Below are 21083 nucleotides of genomic sequence, written 5' to 3' on the forward strand. Positions count from 1 at the left end.
GCTACCAGTATCTTTGCTCATAGCAGAGAACCTAGCCACTGTAAAAATAGTATGGCAACTCTGCAATCTTTTGTTTAATTTCTTACTTTCATTCCACCCTGCAGGTTTTTCATAAAATCATCACTAGCGGACACCAGCGGTTGCAGCCCCTATTTGACTGCCTCCTTACCATCATAGTGAATGGTAAGTTGCCTACTCTACAGTGACAGCCAAGCTGAAAATCTTAATATAGATTTAAAATATACTGCTCAAAAAAATAAAGGGAACACAAAATAAGACATCCTACTATTAAATACAGTACACTGTGTGGTTTAAGTGTTCCCTTTATTTTTTTGAGCAGTATATATTTTTATTTTCAAAACCTTGGGAGCAAATAGTGCAGCGTGGTTTTCCTTTAGAATTGAAACCCGCATAGTCGTGCATGCAAGGCTTACCGTGTTTAGAAATTTAATTTTAGTACCCAGGACTCTTTTTGGAGGTAATTGTTGAAAAAACTAGGAGATATATGCGTAGTTTTGAACCTCTCTTGGTTTTACTTTTGTCATTCAGAGCTGACATAATTTTAAAAATAGTTGAGGAGTTGCTGTAATACTGCCTTCTTCTCAGTAGATGGCATTTGTTTTCTTTACCATTATGATGTAGCTGTTCAAGAGTTCAGTGAACTTGGATATTATACTACTGTTATTTCCCTTTATAAAATTAATTTGTAGTGCCTTCCCATAGCAAGTGTTAAAATATGCATTGTGCACAATAAGTGTACACGATCCATATCTTAACTGATTGTACACTAAGGTGTAATTATAATGGATATTTGATCTCCCTAAATGACTTTTTAATTTTTTCTGTCTTCTAGTATCACCATACTTAAAGTCTCTTTCCATGGTAGCAGCTAACAAATTGCTGCATCTATTGGAAGCATTTTCAACTACTTGGTTCCTTTTCTCCATGGTCCAAAACCACCACCTTGTCTTCTTTTTGCTGGAAGTCTTCAACAATATCATCCAGTACCAGTTTGATGGTAAGTGGCTGATCAGTAACAAAAAATTATCCCTCTCTGATAGTTTAATCCAGACATGTCAAACTCGTACGTCACATGACATCACGCTATTGCCGGCAATGGGGTGGGCGCGGCTTCCGGATGACGTGTCCAGCCCGCGGGCCGGCAGTTTGACACCCTTGGTTTAATTTAATTTAATTTAATTTAATTTAATTTAATTTAATTTAATTTAATTTAATTTAATTTAATTTAATAATTTAATTTGTATACCGCCCTTCTCCCGAAGGACTCAGGGCAGTGAACAGGGCAATACACAATAAAAATAGAATACAAAAATTAAAAAGCCATTAAACATTATGCCCATAAAATTAATACATATTAAAATTAAAACTATTTATAAAAACCCAACCCCATCCCGTCAGACCAGGCCAGCTTGTTCGAAAAAGAAAGTTTTGAGATCGCGCCGGAAGGAGCGAAGGTCGGGGGCCATCCGGAGCTCAACCGGTAAGCGGTTCCAAAGGTCTGGCGCGCCCACAGAGAACGCTCTCCCCCTGGGGATCACCAATCGGCATTCTTTGATCGGCGGCACCCTGAGGAGGCCCTCCCTGTGGGAGCGTACTGGACGGAGGGAAGTTGACGCCGGCCGCAGGTGTTGCCGTAGGTAATCCGGACCCATGCCATGAAGGGCTTTGTAAGTCATCACTAACACCTTGAACCTCACCCGGAGAGCAACCGGTAGCCAATGCAGCTCGCGGAGCAAAGGTGTAACATGGGAGTATCGGGAAACTCCCAAGACAACTTGTGCGGCTGCATTCTGCACCAGTTGGAGTCTCCGGGTGGACCTCAAGGGCAGCCCCATGTAGAGAGCATTACAGTAGTAGAGAGCATTACAGTAGTCTAGACGAGAGGTTTAATCTATCCAAGAATAAATATTCATCTAGGTATAAAGTATGAAGCTTCCTTATCAAATATGGTGCAAATATCCCTTCTATCTTTTTTAGATTTGCCATTTCTCGTTAGTAAAATATAATTCTCACTTACATTTGGAATGAACTATTTTATGGTTTTATTTTTATGTAAATTTGGTCCTTTATTTTTTTAAATTGGAAAAGGAAGCTCCTGTTACTGATAACTACTGTTGCCTATATAACACTCCTTGCACATTACTTTATGACATTTTTAAATTGCAAAGTGCAATTTAGTCCTCTTTGGATTTTTTTACGTGTTGGTGAAACCTTTTCATATATATGCTTCTATAATTTTCACTCTATAAGTAGGAACTAAGTCTGAGAGGCCATGAATAAGCTAGACTCTCAATAACTTGTTAGCCAGTCAGAAAGTCAAATATGCCTGAAATCCTAAATCTTACATGCTGGTAGATGTAACATAAGCAATTTTTTGTTTTTAAATATTTTCTGGAAAATATCAGTTAGGATAATGTTTAGAAATATTTCTTTATATAATTTTGATGGCCAGAGTTCTGTAAGAGATAAGTTATCAGTTTTGTAATAGAGAGCTTATCAGTTTATTCTTTTGTAGCCCAGTAATCTAGGGTTCGGGATGCGGTGGCTCAGTGGGTTAGGATGCTGAGCTTGTCGATCAGAAGGTCGGCAGTTTGGCGGGTCGAATCCCGAGCGCCGCGTAACAGAGTGAGCACCTGTTACTCGTCCCAGCTTCTGCCCACCTAGCAGTTCGAAAGCATGTAAAAATGCAAGTAGAAAAATAGGGACCACTCCGGTGGGAAGGTAACAGCGTTCCGTGCGCCTTTGGCGTCTAGTCATGCCGGCCACATGACCACAGAGACGTCCTCGGACAAGCGCTGGCTCTTCGGCTTTGAAACGGAGATGAGCACCGCCCTCTAGAGTCGGAAATGACTAGCACGCATATGCGGGGGAACCTTTACCTTTACCTTTACTTTAATCTAGGGTTGATTCTAAAAAGTAGAAGCCATCACCTTAAGGAACAACCATTCAAAAACGTCAGGCTATAATTTGACTAACATGAAGAAAGGAGCTAAGGTTGGGGGAAGAGAATAACGCCAAACTTCTATTTCCTGAGCATGAGCTGAGCATATAGTTCTAACTATAGTTAATTTCTCTTCCTCTCACATTTAGGGCTATCAGATCTAAGCTGCAAAAATTCAGAGAGCCATTAAATTGTAGGAAACCATTGATTACTTGGTTGTTGTTTTTTTTGCTCACCTATCCACGATCTACAGATCTTTTTCAATTTGTGTTTCCCAATAATTACAGAAAGTTAGAGATGTTATTTTTCTTCTCCTGTGTTGTTGTGATTTCCTAGGTAATTCCAATTTGGTATATGCCATTATTCGCAAGCGCAATGTATTCCATCAGCTAGCCAATCTACCTACTGACGTGCAGTCCATCCAGAAAGCTTTGCAACGCAAAAAGAAAGCTCCTGAGCCCATTTCTCGTACCAACTCTCAGGAGGGGATGTCCATGGAGGGATCCCGGCCTGCTGCACCTGCGGAGCCTGGAACACTAAAGGCCAGCCTCGTAGCGACTCCAGGTCAGTCCAGAGTATTTGTGACCCTGAAGGTCACAAAAGATTTTAATTTAGTCCAGAAGGTAGACTGGATAAGCCTTTGATGGTTTAAGACCTGAATCTAGGTTTCTGATAGTAAAGAATTTTTATTTTGTGATTTGTATGGCAAGTGATTATTATTTATTTCTTATCTTTCACTTTCATATCATTTAATTTTTATTTTGTTAATTTAGGATTCTCCTTTCTTAAAATCTATCGGGCTGTCTGGAACAAGTAAAAATAAATGGTAGTTGTGTCATAAAAATACAAAATATATTATTATTATTTTTTAAAAAAACAAGTTTTATTAATTTTCTAATTTTACATCCAAATATTTATGAAGCAGTGGGGTGATTGGGTAGTCAAAAGTCCAATAGCAAAATCTTTTTGTACATAGCTCAGGGTACATCAACAAAAATTCCCTCTCCAATTCCCTTAGTTACAATATCAAAATCAAATTAATACATTTCTAGTTGTGACACAGTCAATTAGAGCAATTATCAATATATTTTCACATACACTTATTCACGTCCTGTTTTTAAATTTTATCTAATTTCAATACAGTGCTACAAATTAGCCTATAGTATCTAAAGACTTAGTTTTCGGGTAACTCACATTTCCCTTATTTCATTATGTAGTACCGGTAATTATCATATCTGAAATACATACATTGTTCATTCAAGTGCATTCTTAATTTATTTCAAAAAACATATTCTATTTGTCATCTTAGTAATACTTCAGTGATTAAAAAAGTATCTTTTATTGTGTCATTCCCAGTTCTATAATATAATTCAAGGTTATGTTCTAGAATCTAGTAGGTAATTTTCATTCCCTTAAAAATCTAGATCCTAAATATAAAATCAGTTTATATCTTTTAACGATCCCCTTGGCCCATTAAAAGAGATTTTAAGTTCTATTATTACAAATATATTATTTTAAACTTTTGTAAAAGGTTAAAAAATCTGAGGTGGTCTGTTTTGCCAGCTACTTGGTTTAATTTTTTTTTTGTTGGTTGGTTGGTTTCCTTAGCAAAGTGCAAGGGAAACTTGCTGTAGGTAGAATTGTCTTCTGGTCTTGACTATGGAAGATGGAATAGATCTTGCACAGTTTTTTCCCCCTCCTTTCTTAATGTTGCCTTTCAAAAATCAGCCATTGACAAACTCACAGAGAAATCTCAGGTGTCAGAGGATGGGACCATGCGCTCCCTAGAGCCAGAGTCCTCTCCGTCTCCAGCGGAAGGAAGCCCACCAGGCCTGACCAGTGATACTGAAACTTGGAATCTGGTAAGTTTGCAAAGTGCTCTTGGGTAGCTAGTGGTTGAAGAACACAGCAAGGGTTGAACAATTCAGAATGGCATCTTAATATAATGTTTGGTGCTTCATAGATGGGTAATCAAGGGTTTCATTATACTTATCAATAAAAGGTAAAGGTAAAGGTTCCCCCGCACATGCGTGCTAGTCATTTCCAACTCTAGGGGCCAGTGCTCATCTCCGTTTCAAAGCCGAAGAGCCAGCACTTGTCCGAGGACGTCTCCGTGGTCATGTGGCCGGCATGACTAGACGCCAAAGGCGCACAGAATGCTGTTACCTTCCCACCGTAGTGGTCCCTATTTTTCTACTTGCATTTTTACATGCTTTCGAACTGCTAGGTTGGCAGAAGCTGGGACGAGTAACAGGCGCTCACTCTGTTACGTGGCACTCGGGATTCAACCTGCCAAACTGCTGACCTTCTGATTGACAAGCTCAGCATCCTAACCCACTGAGCCACCGCGTCCCTTATCCTTATCAATAGATCCCCCCCAAAATTGGAGAAAACATTTTGTGTGCAGAAAATAATTTAATAGAATGTTGGGGCATATTTTATTTATTTCAATTCGAAACCTGCCTTTTCTTACAGGAAACTTAGGAAATTCCAGACATAGTGGTTAAATTCACTTCGTCCCCTCCTATCGATGGGAACAACCTAGGAACTATATGCATTTGACTTATTGCTCATTTGAATTATTGTGCAATAAACCCCTAACCTATTGGATAGGTTCCCATGATTGGGGAATAGGACAGTACAAGCTGTGCCCAAAGCAAGTGTTTTTATGAATTTATTTTGAAGAAAATTTATTGAAAGTGATACCAATCTCTGAGCCTATGACAACAAAGTTACAGTAATTGTAAACAATGCAGGTTTGATTGATTGTTTTATGCAACAGTAAATCCCAGAGACAGCAAAGTTAACAGCTCAGGGCATCCTGGGTCTTGCTTGTTTGCCCCTTGTTTTAGAGATCAGTTCTGAAGATAAATTATATCTCTGAAGGATTCTGATTATGCTCAGCTTGAAGCACTTGGCTGTGGATAATATACTGTAGCTTGCTTTCTTCTGCTGAAGTGCTGTTGTTGGGGATATAGATATATATTTCCTCCTGATAATCAGCATAAGGATGAGCAAGAATAATAAGAATATGTGTATGGATTTGTGTTTGTATGTATATAGGTGATTCTTGGTTTATGACTGATTGTTCAAACTTGTGATGATGCTGAACAAGGAGGATTTACGACCGATCCCAGAGGACTGGATTTTGCAGTGCCTCTGCAGTCACGTGATTGCAATCCGGGAGCTTTTGCAACTGGCTAGAGACGTCCTCGGACAAGCGCTGGCTCTTTAGCTCAACGGAGATGAGCACCGGCTCTTTAGCTCAACGGAGATGAGCACCGGCCCCTAGAGTCGGAAACGACTAGCACGCATGTGCGGGGGAACCTTTACCTTTACCTTTAGTGATTACAATGTCATAGTGAGTCACAGTCACTTGATCATGATTTCCAACATCCCTGTTAGCTTTCCACAAAGTCAGTGGGGAAGATGGCAAGTTGGAAGTCATGGTCATATGGGACCCGTGCTTAATGACTTGCATGATCCTTGCTTAGTGATTGAACTGCCGTCACTAAACAATACTGTTATGCAAAATTTTGTTTTATGAAACACACACACACACACACACACACACACACACACACACGATCCAGCACATAGCATGGTGATTAAAGTGGGTAGAAGTGGGGAGTCCTTCATTTGACACAGAAAGGCAGCTGGGTGACTTTGAGCCAGTCCCTCTCTTTCAATCTTAGACTGGGAAGCTGAAAAACAGAGCCTTGCTAAACGATATTTGATTTTATTTGTAGCAGTACACAACAGAGGGAAGTTGTAGCCCATGGATAAGCAAAATAATTTGCATTCTGTCATTAGGAGTCCTCACAATCCAGACGGGATCGACGACGTCTGTCCAGCACATCCTCAGTTGGGCAGTGGAATCCAACTCCTGAATGGGTGAGAGATGCTGGCAAATCTTGCTAAAGAGTAATACAGAGATATAACTTGTTTTTTAATCACATGAGCAACATTCCTTATTATCTTCCTTTGATAAGGAAGCAAGCTGTGATATGAGAAGAGAAAGTCCAATCGTCCACAGAGGATGATATAGTATCTGTTTACTAGTCTCTGGAGTACTTCCCTCTTTATCCAATGTGATAATGGTCTGCTGCTTTCATTTAGGACAGGGGTGGGGAACTATGGCCCTTTTATGACTTCTGGACTTCATCTTCTCATGGCTAGCTCAGGAATTCTTGGAGCTGAAATCCACAAATCCTAAAAGGACCATAGTTCCCCACCTCTGATTTAGGAGGAAGGACATGTATTGCCCCATTTTGCCATTTGTGCTTAAAAAGTGCTAGAGAACGTATCTTCCATGGAGGTATTTTCACTTTATGTATGGGTTGAATTTTACCTAACCAGAAACTGGGTCATCTCAGCTGCTATTGAACTGATAAGAGCTGAAGGAGGAGGAATGTTGAAACTCTGATTCATAAAAGCCCAGATGATTGTCTTCCTGAATAGCAGGATCGCTATTAATAATTTAAATTATGGAATAGTTATCCCTGTCATCATCCACAGCTTTTCTTCCCAGCATAATAAATAGGTTGCTCTGCTTCTCAAACGTTCTCATTTTCTATAGCTGTTTTCTTTCAGAAAGCTTTAGGGTTGAATTGTGTAAAGCATACTCTGAGGTAGATGTTTCCTGTAAAAAATGAAGCACTCATAAAAAGCCTGGGTACATTAATGAGCTAGCCCCCCCCCATGGCAGGGGAACTGATTAGTGGAACATCTGCTGGATCAGGAGATTGCTTTCTTTAAAGCCTTTCCTGCCCCAATGTGAGGAATAATCAGAAAGTTATGCTACTACACCTACATAGTTGTTTCTTTTTTTTCATCTGAAGGAAAAGCACTGAATTTTTGCTCTCTAGATGGTCATTTTCTGTCCCTCTTCTTCATCTTCCAAAGCTCAGGTAGCAATCATGAGTACATGTGCACAAAAGTGCTTAGACTGAAATGTTGTCTACTTGCAGAACTGTTTCTGGGATTGTTAGTAAGTTCTAACTAGACCCATGATGGCGCAGTGGTTAGAATGCAGTATTGCAAGCTAGTTCTGCTGACTGCCAGCAGTTCGATTCTCACTGGCTCAAAGTTGACTCAGCCTTCCATCCTTCTGAGGTCGGTAAAATGAGGACCCAGATTGTTGGGGGCAATAGACGGACTCTGTAAACCACTTAGAGAGGGCCGTAAAGCACTGTGAAGCAGTATATCAGTCTAAATCAGGGGTAGGCAACCTTGGCTCTTTTATGACTCGTGGATGCTACAGATTTGGATATAGTTTTTGATTTGAATGAAAATGTTCCTGTCAGGTATTGGTTTGCTGAGTTGGCTCAAAGTCTTGGCTCTTGATTGCTATCCTTTTCCTTTGCAGGTGGTGTCTTGGAAATCGAAATTGCCCTTGCAGACAATCATGAGGCTGTTGCAGGTTCTGGTTCCCCAGGTAGAGAAGATTTGTATTGACAAGTAAGTGCCACAGGTCTTGTAAATAAAGCTATTTGGGGGTGAGTGGGAATTGTAAGGTGGTATGAATTTCCTTATTGAGTACTAAACCTTATTCCTGTAATAAAATCAGTCTTACTCTCTTTTCACATTTCTACAGAAAAAAATAAAGACTATTATTGTTGAATTGGGTTGATTGGATCATGCATATGGACATACTGTACTTGTCACAGCATTCTCTTTTGGGATAAGAAGAAATAGAATAGAGTAGAATAGAGTCTCCTTTAATAATAATAAGCTACTTTATGCAGAGCATATAAAAGGAATAAGAACTCATGAGCCAAAGACATTAAATGCATAAGAAAAATAAAAGGGAAAATAGTTTACACTAATACCATTCATTATATGTCTCCATACGTATCCAGCCTTGTAAGTTGTACGTGCTTCCATTTTATTTATATCTGCTTCATATACTGCCTTTTGTTCTTTAAATTTTTCATATTATTCTTTTTGCAGATCTCAAATCTTTATAAAGATGACTGTTGATCTTTCCTTCCGTTCTCACTACCCATTCATTTTTTCTTCATGTTTGTTTTGCACTTTGATCTTCATTCACTGTGCATATGATCAGTTTAATGAATATTGTTTCTACAGTCACTAAGTTTTGTATTCTGCTTATCTTCCTGATCAGTCAGACTTGATCCCATCATTTCCTGTTTCATCCCACAGATTTTAAGGACTCCATTCCTTGCATTCTATTTAACTTTATGTTTCTCCACTTCCCCAAAGTGGACAGAAACATGCTGCTATAAGGAGCCATTTTTACCTTTTTTGACAAATACTCTTTTCTCACAATAGTTAGTGTTCTTCCCTTCCCTTTCTGTGACCCTAATCCCAAAACTAGATTATTCCACGTGCAAAACCTCTCCTTACCCTTACATTCTCCACTAATCCCCTCAGTCTTTCATAGGAGACATCACACTTTTGTCCTTCTGTTCATTCCTTTGCCATGTATAAATATGAGAAGACTTGTGCTTAAACCATGTACATAAAACATGCAGATCTTTTTCTTATTTTTTTTCTTATCTCTTTGAATGGCCCATTCACCTTTCCTGCTTTTTCTCTCACTTAGCAGAATATTTTTCCTTTAGGTCTAATTTACTGAGAATGTTGCAAATCTGTTCCCCAACTTAATCTCTAGTTGTCCCATTGTCACCATTCACTGGAGTGTAATGTGCAATTATTGCCAACTATTGACTTGTAGTTTGATACTTTCCCATAGTAATGCAGATGATGATGATGCCAATTCAGACTTTCAGGCAAAAACGATCTCTTTCATTCATTATTAAACCTATACCTTTGCTTCCTTGCATATATTCATCAATTCCACACCACAGTATCAGACTGCCTTCTTTCAAATCTATTATATCGTTCCACTTTCTCTTCTTTTCACAAACACATTTTTCCAATTCTTTTATTTACTCATTAGGATTCACTCGTCTGCTCTTCCAAGTTGTGATTTTCATGTGCCATAGACATTGCTGGATATGCCATACATGCTGCCCATCATGGCTTTGGTCAATTGAGGCTTTCACATACTGCTTTTTTGTAAGATAGAAAAAATACAAATTGTGTCACTAGTCTTTATTGCACCTGTCCTCCATGCAATATTACATTTTATTTCTAAGAATAGTGCTGGTTAATTTGGGTACATTTTGACATGTACCCAAAATGTTGTACATTTTGTTACAACAAAACCCAATTTGAACTCCAAAGACACTTATGCTATTCAAAGCAGTCTTTGATATTTAATCTGTATCTAACTTGCCAGTTAACATTGCCTACATCCTACTAATTAAAGACATTGAGGGCTTTGGATCATAGGTCATGCTTATGATCTTAACATTAGTTGATGTTTTTTATGATCTTTATTCTTATGGCTGTCTGCACAATTATGTATGTTCAGGCAGTACTCTCCAAAACATCAAGGTTTTATTTTTAAAAAGTATGCTAGGAACAGTATTGTTTCCATTTTAGTGTGAGGAGACATTTGGACAACAGATTAATCACTGCTCATTCAGGAAAGTGGGGATCATATAACCAAGACCTTTAACTCAGCCCACTTCCATTCCCTTTCTTCACCCCAAATAGAACCATCTCTCTCTTCTTGTCAGTCCCAAGCCCAGAAACGACAGTAAAATCCAATTGAGTCCTGTTAGAAATTATAACTGTAGATGCTAACAGAACACTGCCATCTACAGGCTGAATAATTCTGTAGTTGTTGCAATACAAAATGCACTCTAACCTGTATTCCAAAAAGTCCAGTCCTTTGTTTGCTTACACCTAATAGACATAATCTTGCCAAAGTAAAGCTATAACTTTATAAGCTCCTAGATATATCCTGAAAGATTATAGGGTATGGCTACCCTGAATTGTTTTCCTCTTCCCCCCTCCAGCTTGGAACTGCACAGTCTTTTGAGCCGGGTCTTTTTGTGGGAACACTCTTAGTTGACAAAATCCTCCCCTGCTGTTGCTGCGACAAGTGCACATTCCATCACACCTCTTATTCATATGCAGCCTAATATTTCTCTATTTCATTATTTCCTTATTCTACCAAACTTTGTTTTCCTCAGTTTTTCTGTGGGAAAAGGAACATTCATACATATGAATACTCAGTGCAATACACTATCAGTTTAATGAGAGCAGCAATGAGGAAATGATTTCTTGGTTTGAAGCTGTAGCTTGCCCTAAAGGTTCATTAGCTAATCATGATCTTCCATAGAAACTGAGATTGGAGTACCTGCCCTAGGAACCACATTTTTTCTTCATCTAACGACCCTTAAAGGGTCGAAAGTTGCTTTGAAGAGGCGGAGCACTTCAGGAGCTCAGATCAGGGAGCGCCCAATCAGAGCGAACTGTAAGACCCTCTGCTAAACGAAGATAAAAGGCTGTTTTTTATCGTCAGCCATAGACGTCTCCAATGGGAAGAAGAGAATCACAATTCAGAGGAACTCCAACAGCGTGTTGAATCTGGGTGAGCAGATCATTTCATTTCGTTCTCTTAGAAGATTATTAATGTTGAATCCCTGATGATAAGAGCTGGAAGGCAAAGACCCCCAGAAGATTTATGAGCGGCGGGTAATTACTTGGGGTAAAAGAGATTCTCTGTTTAAAATATAGGACATTGATTCTTCGTTTAAAATAGTGGACATTGATAAATAAACTAAGGAGGACATCTAGTGGTGGAAAAAGAGAAGAAGAATGAATTTTTGTAATTCCCTCTGTTGATTGCGTGACCTTGGAAAGAACACCTGCAATAAGATAAAGTTGCTTTGTTATGAGACTGAGACTTTAAGCTACTTTTGTTTAACTTGAATAACTTTAAACAGACATTGTTTTTGCTACAGACTGTAAACTTCAAAATGACTTCATCTAATATTACTAGACTTATGAAAAAAACTTCCTCTGCACCCTCAGTTGGCCAATCCAGTCCTACAACACAGGGATCCATTGAAGCTATGTTGCAAAGGGAAAAGACTACAGTTCAAAGTGAAACACAGACCTCATTAAAATTTATTCAGGATCTTATGTTGAAGAATCAAGAGATGGTGGAGAAACATCGCTTGGAGACACAAGGGAGTCATAAAATTACACAAGCAACATTGGAGAAGTTAAATGAAGAAATGATAGATATAAAGGGGAAATTGGAATCTCAAAATCAAATGATGTTACAAAACCAACAGAAGATAAATAAGATTGAAGAAAAAACAGGTGATAATGACAAAAAGATAAGAAATTTTATTGCAAGAAAATGAAAAGTTAGACAATGAAATTAAGATTTTGGAGATGGCAAATGTGGAGCATTATTTGAGATTCCAAAATATTCCTGAGGACAGAGCAGAAAACATAGAAGAGGTCATTATTGATATCCTGGAGGACGCTCTGAAAATAAACAGATCGGAAATTCAACTTGAGCTGGATGGGGCTTTTCGTTTCAATTCAAGTTATGCAAGAAGAAATAAATTACCAAGAGAAGTACATGTATGGTTTGTAAGGAAGTCAATAAGAGATGAAATATTACAAAAAGTAAGAGATGAACCAATACAATATAAAAATAAAGAAATTGTGGTCTTGTGGTATCTGTTTTGATACCCAAGAGAGTTAGAGATTCACGAAGACAATACCATTTTTTGACCACGAAACTCATGGCTAATGGCATAAATTTTAGATGGCTGATACCAGAAGGCATCTTAATAAACTGGAACAATACAAGATACAGACTTGATTCAATTTGGAAAGCAGAAGACTTTGAGGAGAAGAATAGATCAACTCTGGATGAAGGAGTAAAAAGAGGTCAAGAAGAAAGTAAAGAACAGATACAAACAGAGGAGGAGATCCAAGGAGCAACTGCACAAATGAACAGAAAAAGGAAGGTCTTCAAAAGGGGGAAGATGAAAGACCTGCTAGAGAACAAAGAACTACCAGATCGGTTAGATCAAAATATAAGTAATGGAAATGGATAAAGAAAGTGGAATTTTTTCAGTAAATATAAATGGATTGAATTCTCCAATTAAAAGAAACAAGATTTTTAGGAAATTATGGAAACTAAATTTGGACATAATTTGTTTGCAAGAAATGCATATAAAAGCACAACATTGTAAACTATTGGAATATCCAAAAATTGGAAAACTTTATTATGCATCGGCACAAAAAAAAGAGGAGTAGCTCTATATATTAAAGAGACAATAAATTCGAAAATGGTGTATTCAGAAGAAGAAGGAAGAATATTAGTGGTAGAGATTTATCTGCATCAAAAACAAATATTATTAGTGGCAATATACACACCGAATAACAATCAGGACAAAAAATAATAGAAATGGAGTATCAAAATATTTGTTTACTAGGAGACTTTAATGCAATAATAGATGGAAAAATTGACTACAAAAGTAACAAAATAAAGAAAAATGGTAGAGGAAGACTATCTAAGACATTTTTTGATATGGCGGAGGAAATTGGAATTCAAGATTTTTTGGAGGGAAATAAATCCACAAAAATTACAATATACTTTTTACTCAAATAGCCAGAAATCCTGGTCAAGAATTGATATGATTTGGATGACCACGGATCTGAGAATGAATGTGCAGGACATTGAAATAGAAATAGGTACATGGGCAGATCATAACCCTTTGAAAATGACTTGGAAAGAGATACAAAAAAGGCTAAGATGGACTTTAAATCGTTCTATATTAAAAGAAAAAGAATTTATAGAATTAACAAAAAAAGAAATGGATTTTTTTAAAGAAAATAAAGAAGATATTAAGATACAAAATTTATGGGACACAGCTAAAGCATATTTTAGAGGTATAGCAATATTGTATATGGCAAAGAAAAATAAACAGAGAAAACAGCAATATACATTACTAAGAGAGGAATTTGGAAAATTAGAATTAAATTGCAAAAGAATCCCCCAAAAAAGACTTTAAAAAGTGATATGGATATGATAAAACATAAACTAAACTTGATAGACTCAGAAAAAATGGCAGAACAGATTAAAAGAGCGAAGCAAATTTTTTTTGAAAACGCCAACAAACCGGGAAGATGGTTAGCTTATAAACTTAAAAAACAGAAAAAAAATGATATATAATTTGCTGGATGAGAAAGGTTATTTACAATATAAAAATGAAGAAATAAAAAAGATAGTTAAAGAATTTTATAAAGACTTATATGATAACAAGGAGATTCCAAGAGAGAAGATTGTAAAATATTTAGAAAATAGTAATCTTCCGAAGATTTCAGAGACATTTAAAAATATGTTAGACAAAGGAGTTACAATGATGGAAATAACAGAGGCTATAAAGAGACAAAAAAATGGTAAAGCTCCTGGCCCAGATGGACGTCCGGCAGAACTATACAAAAGTTTGCAAGAGATACTAAGTGATCCGTTGAAAGATGTTTGTAATGGACTTTTAATAGAAGCTAAAATGCCAGCGATGTGGATTGAAGCAAATATTTCTTTAATACCAGGAACCACATCTTATAGTTGCCTCGTATGACCTGAATATACCAAGTGTAGTTGTCCTGCAAGTCTTTCCTGTCATGGAGGACTGCTGAAGAATGCCCAAATTTCTGGGCTCTATAAAAATGGCAGTTGTAGCACTACAAAGGCTTAGAGATTAATTCAGTCCCTAGGATCCCTCTTTGGAAATACATTGGTGAGAACATACACCACAGGTGCCATCTAAAATCTTGATTTTTGGCTCCTTCACATTCTTAGTGAAATTATTTCCTGCTGTAGGACAGGATAGGGGCTCAGAGGTTAAGACGCTGAGCTTGTCAGCTGGAAAGCCAACAGCCTGGATTTGAGACCTGAACACCGTGCAATGGGGTGAACTACTGTTACTTGCCCCAGCTCCTGACAACCTAGCAGTTTGAAAGCATGCAAATGCGAGTAGATAAATAGGTACCGCTTTGGCAGGAAAGATTACTGCATTCCATGTTTTCATGCTGGTTACATGATGATGGAAACATCTCTCAAACGATGCAGGCTTCCTAGGCTAAGAATCGGAAATTAGCACTGGTCCCTTGCATTGATCACAACTCGATAGGGGAAACCTTTAGACAGGATATTTGGTTCATTGTTACTTCTGACCACTGGATGGCAGCATCTACTTGAGATCTTGGCCCTTGCACATTCAAGTGTTGGTAGTTGAGTGTTTCTGACCATTAAATAGCCTGCTTTCCACTGAACAAATGTTAGAATATTTTCCAGAATCTCAAGCCAATAGCAACAGAGTGTTTGGCCACTGCCACTAAATTAAAAATTAGAAATTTTACTACCGCACTGCGATTTCATAGTTCTTCAAGGTAACATTGATTACTAATGGAGTCAAGTCAAAGATTTTACATAGGATGTTTCTGTACTTCTTCTTTTGTTTTCTATTCATTAACATTATTCAAAATAAAGCATCCAGTGACAAATGCCAACAATAATAGCACGAGGCAAAGAATGAAAAAAAGAAAAAGAAAATGAACAGCGTAGAATCTTCCCTCCTGGTGCTCTTCCCCAGTCTCAGTCAATCCACTGTAAGATAAAGGCCTCCTTGTTGAAGATTGTGGGCCATAATCTACCATGCTGATTTAGCATGGGTGGGTGGTTTTTCCCAATCTAGTGTCAGGAAAGAAAGGCTGGTCTGAAATCACCCAGCCAGCTTCTATGCTAAAAGAAGGCATAGACCTTGGTCTCCCTGCAATTAGTACACCTTAACTTTAACCTTAACCACTACATTACTCTGGTTCTCAATATTTTCATTTAGTTGCTCTCACTATTTTAAAACCATATTTCAGTGCATATAAATTCTGTTGGGGAGGGAATAGGGCTAGGCATATACCTGGGGAGAGGGTCTTCAAAGGCATGGATTAAAATAGCTTCTAATCAACAGCCTCCTTCCTTACCTATGGATAGAATGGATCATGGAGTAGGACCTCTGTAGAAGTTCAGAAGCACTTTGGAGAACCTGGTCCCTCATACAACCCAGAGTTACACTATAAAGAGTTTTATAGCACTTTACATCGGGCCTGGAAGGTTACCAGTAACCAATGTAGTGGGGCAAGAATAGGCATTACATTGCAATGTTGAGGTTCACCTATCAGCATTCTGCAGTACAGGCTACTACATTCTGTACCAATTAAAGCAGTTGAGGAATGCAGTGATAAGTGAATGAGTACTTGTTTTTGGGACTTGTTTAGCCATTGGAACTGGTGCTCCAGCCTAAGCTTGGCAGTGGGGCCATCATCTTCTGTTTTAGCGTTGAGGAGAACTTACAAGTCATACTATCACTGGAAACATTGTATCTGGGCAGCCCAAATGTATATACCGTATTTTTTGGACCATAAGACGCACCTGACCATAAGACGCACCCAGTTTTTAGAGCAGGAAAACAAGAATTTGGATTTTACTTTTATGCCCTGGGAGCAGCTTGCCTTTCAAACCTCCGATATATAAAAGAAGGGGAAACGTGCTACAAAGGCACGTCTCGCGGAGTCTTTCCCAAGTGACGCCTGCGCTTCACCGCTGCAGAAAAAGAAGTGCTGCGTTTCTCACCAGTGCAGGCAGCCCAGGTCCTGTGAGAGGACGAGTGGGAACGAAGCAGCCCTCAGGTCTGTGCTGAGGAAAGCCGCAAGCGCCGGTGTTGCCTGGGCTCCTGCCTGGCTCACTTGCTTGCGGAAAAGAGGCTGCTTGCTAAATGAGCTGGGCAGCAGTCCGGGATCAGCGTTTCTGAGTGGGGTTTCTCAGCACGACTCAGCTGATCCTGGGCTCACTTAGCAAGCAGCCTCTTTTCCGCAAGCAAGTAAGCTGGGCAGGAGCCTGGGATCAGCTGAGTCACACTTAGAAATCCCATTCAGAAATGCTGATCCTGGGCTCCTGCCTGCTGAGACTCCGGATTTCAGCCACGGACCAGAGGAGAACACCGCTAATCAGGTGGGAGACTGGGAGTCCGGATCCGACGCCACCGGCCAGCTGGAAGTCCCAGCGGGTGGCCCCGCTGCCGCCGAACAGCTGGGAGCATCGGCAAACTTCTCTCATGGCCGCCAGTCACCTGGGAGTGCTGGTGCTTTTGAGCAGGAGCGGCCGTCAAGCCCCGGGCTCCCAGCTGACTGGCAGCCCCCAGAGAAGGTTGCCGATGCTCCCGGTTGTTCGGCGGTGTCAGGGCCACCCGCCGGGACTTCCAGCTGGCTGGTGGCATCGGATCTGGAATCCCAGCCTCCCATCTGATCAGCGGTGTTCTCCTCTGGTCCGTGGATAAAATCCGGTGTCTCAGCCTCCCAGCGGAGTGATGGGGGAGGAGCAGAATCTGGGGTACCATACCTTCGGACCATAAGACGTACCCTCGTTTTCCCTCCCACTTTTTTTGGGGAAAAAGTGCGTCTTATGGTCCAAAAAATACGGTAAATGAATGGTGACTCTATCTTGCTAGTAGTTAATTTGAAGACATTTTGCTCTTAACAACATCCAGACTTCTGTAGCATTGCTGCCCCAGCTTGGAAGACAACATATAGCTGAATATCCACCTAGTAACCTCATCCCACACCAACTGAAAACTGTACCTGGTTATTATACGCTATGCACTATATACTCTCTCTCTCCACACCAAGATTAAGCAGGCTATGGTATTCCCCCACCACCCCTCTGTGTTAACTAGCATGGGGAAAAGGCCCTGAGTCCTATTGGACAACTATATGCTCAACTATTTCTCCCTTAATGACTGTTGACTAGAAGTGCCCACTCAAGGAGTGGAATTACCAGTAAAAGGTGCTTCATGTCTTTGAAGGTGGTCCAGAAGAATACTGAAGCATGGTGATGATTAAAATATGGGTCAGTCAACAGTAACTAAGTTTAAACATGCTTGAGATAAACACATGTCCATCAAAAATTAAATAAACACAAATTTTTAAAAAAACCTTCAAAGGGCAGACTTGATGCACCACTAGGTCTTGTTCTGCTGTAAGTTTTCTTGTGTTTCTCTAAACCTGCATGTCCAGTTATTTGTAATTTGCATTAAGAGAGAATGCAATGCATTGTATAGGTAAATCTGTTCCCACTGTCTGCAGGGGCCTTACAGATGAATCTGAGATCCTGAAATTCTTGCAACATGGCACATTGGTGGGGCTCCTTCCTGTCCCTCATCCCATCCTGATCCGCAAATACCAGGCTAATTCTGGTACTGCTATGTGGTTCCGCACTTACATGTGGGGAGTTATATATCTGAGGTAAGCTAGCAGGATTCTATCCAATTTCATCTTACTTGTCATTAGCATGCTGAATGAGAACATTCTTTGAGCCGGAAGTATTAGTCTGGGCTTAGCGTGGTCTTTAAATTCAGTGGTTAGATTCACAGGATACCCTGAAACTAGAAAGATGCAGTTAATTCACTGAATTTAATTTGTATTACTTTTGTGCTGCTGATTTATATAATATACAATATATATTACTTTTTCTTCAAATTCTGTGATTCTAATGCAGGGGTGTCAAACTCAATTTTACTGAGGGCCACATTAGCATTATGATTGCCCTCAAAGGGCCAGTTGCTGTCCACTTCTCTCCCTAAGGCAGACATGTCAAACACAAGGCCCGGGGGCCAGATCCGGCCCGCGAAGTGCTTTCATGCGGCCCACGAAGCCATCCTGGAAACAGTGAGGGAACGGCCCCCACTGCCTTGGCCCTGGCCCAGAGACCCTCCTTCTGCCAGAGACCCTCAGATCTGTCCCACTCCTGCCCAGGCCCCCATAGGCACCCTTGATGCGAACAATGTAGAGCTGGCCATGCCCACCCAGTAGGCCTTACGCACTCTAGCCACGCCCACCCAGTAGGCCACGCCCACCCTGGCCATATCCACCCGGCCCCCTGAGGGCAACCGCAATGCTGATGCGGCCCTCAATGAAATTGAGTTTGACACCCCTGCAGGCTTGGCCCACAGAAGCCTCTCCTCTCCTATCCCCTTTTCTCCCTGAGGCTTGCTCCACTGACATCTCTCCTCTCCTCTGTATCACCTTCTCTCCCCCCTCACTCCTCCTTCCCACCAAAACCCCTCCTTTTGCATCCTCACCTCCCCCATGTGTTCACTCACTGCCTGGCTGGCCTTTTCATGCAGCACTCATCAGCTGGAGCTGCTTGTGCTGATTCTGGAGTCCCTGCCAAGCCTTGGCAACCCCACAGCTCCAGCTGACTCTTCCCCCAAAGATTGTGTGCGGCTGCTGGCATCCCTGAGGCTACTGGAAGCCCCGAACAGCGAGAGCCATGTATGCCGATCCCAGGGCCTCAGCAGAGCCCCAGCAACACCGCAGCTCCAGGTGACTGTCTCCCAGGCCTGTCTGGAGCTGCTGTCACTTCAGCAACACACACACACACCGTTACATACTCAATGATCTCCTCCTACTAGTCTGCTTGTGAGCCAGTTCTAAACACATCACAGGCCAAATCTGGCCCGCAGGCCTCGAGTTTGACATGCCTGTTCTAATGTGTTCAGATTCTGTATAGCAGGGGTCTTCAAACTTGGCCCTTTTATGACTTGTGGACTTCAACTGCCAGAATTCCTCAGCCAGCGTGCTTGGCTGAGGAATTCTGGGAGTTGAAGTCCACAAGTCATAAAAGGGCCAAGTTTGAAGACCCCTGCTGTATAAGGAGTGACATTTCTTTTTTAATAAACTAAAGTTGATGTTTTGTAAAAAGTGGCCAAACTTTTTTTACTCACTGAAGTTAAATGCATTTGATGCCGAAATGAATTAGGATCTGAACCCTTGAAAAAGAAAATACAGTTAGTCCTCAATTTACAACCACAATTAAGCCCAACATTTCCATTGCTAAGTAAGACAATTTTTTAAAAATAACATTTTATTAAGTTGTACAGTAAAATACAAAATACAAAGCAAATAGTAGGACACAATGGGGAGGAAAAAGGGAGAAGAAAGGGAGGGAAAGGGAGGAAAAAGAAAAAAAAAGAGATTGACTTTTTGACTTCCCCTGTTGCAGTGGAATGAAGCATTAACGTTGAGCCTCAACGTTTTACTTTTTCACAATAGTAAAAACTAGCCATTTCTGTAACAACAAATCAATCTAATCAGTGAAACCCAGAATCAAAGTTTCATTTTTTTCCACCTCAAGCACAAAGTCCAGAAGCGGTCTCCATGTAAGACAACTGTTAAGTGAGCTTTGCCTCAGTATGCAACCTTTCTTGCCGCGGTTGTTAAGTGAATCACTGCAGTTTTTAAGTTAGTAACACAGTTGTTAAGTAAATTTGGCTTCCTCAGTGACTTTGCTTGTCAGAAGGTTGCAAAAGTTGACCCCGGGACACTGCAACTGTCATAAATATGAGCCAGTTGCCAAGTGTCTGAATTTTGATCATGTGACCATAGAGATGCTGCAACAATTGTAAGTGTAAAAAAAGGTCATGTCATTTTTTTTCAGCACCATTGTAGCTTTGAACTGTCACTAGAAGAATGGTTGCAAGAACAGGACAACCTGTCAAAACAAAGGTTTAAAATTATTACTAGATACTAAAAATAAAAAGGGTAACTGTTTTTCACCAGCCCTGTAATATTGGATTTAAATGCATTTAAACTGAAAGAGAAATTATATGCTGGTTATTTCCTCTCTCGTCTGGGCTAAAGTCTCAATCTGTGCTGGAATTTAATTAGCGGATGTACATTGAAGTGCAGAATTGTTCCATTCAATTAATATGTAATTTGTTCCTACTTCATTTTATTTGGCTTTGAACCTGAATCTTAGATTGTTTTGCCATCTTGTTTTTGTTTTAATTTATTTTTGTAGTATTTGCTGAAATCAGTGCACAGATTTAAATTGAAAACAAAATTGAGCTTTAGAATGCCATCATAGGTGATTTCTTAGTTAGAAAATCATGTATGGTATCTTTGCTGTCTTCTAATTTAAAAATCAACTCCCATGTAAATGACATTCAGGTGATGGGAGGGTGACATTTACAGTATTAGTTACATCAGGGGTCTTCAAACTTGGCAACTTTAAGACTTGTGGATTTCAACTCCCAGAATTCCTGGCTGAGGAATTCTGTGAGTTGAAGTCCACAAGTCTTAAAGTTGCCAAGTATGAAGACCCCTGAGTTACATGTTCAGGAATATGGAGATAAACTTGAAGAAGGCATGCAAGAACAAT

The 21083-nt window shown here is 39.8% G+C and overlaps 1 protein-coding gene across 1 annotated transcript in view; it reads left to right on the top strand.

Annotated features, from left to right (window-relative positions):
• Positions 1–21083, top strand: part of HID1 (HID1 domain containing) — a 61979-nt gene that overhangs the window by 36118 nt on the left and 4778 nt on the right. Inside the window, exons 12-18 of the mRNA XM_083352377.1 lie at positions 105–183; positions 854–1018; positions 3299–3526; positions 4691–4824; positions 6776–6856; positions 8331–8422; positions 18008–18166. Coding sequence (XP_083208503.1) covers positions 105–183; positions 854–1018; positions 3299–3526; positions 4691–4824; positions 6776–6856; positions 8331–8422; positions 18008–18166 — 938 coding nt within the window. The remainder of the gene's footprint in view (positions 1–104; positions 184–853; positions 1019–3298; positions 3527–4690; positions 4825–6775; positions 6857–8330; positions 8423–18007; positions 18167–21083) is intronic.

The sequence above is a fragment of the Vipera ursinii genome (assembly GCF_947247035.1).
Source record: "Vipera ursinii genome assembly, chromosome: 2".
Lineage (NCBI taxonomy): Eukaryota > Metazoa > Chordata > Lepidosauria > Squamata > Viperidae > Vipera > Vipera ursinii.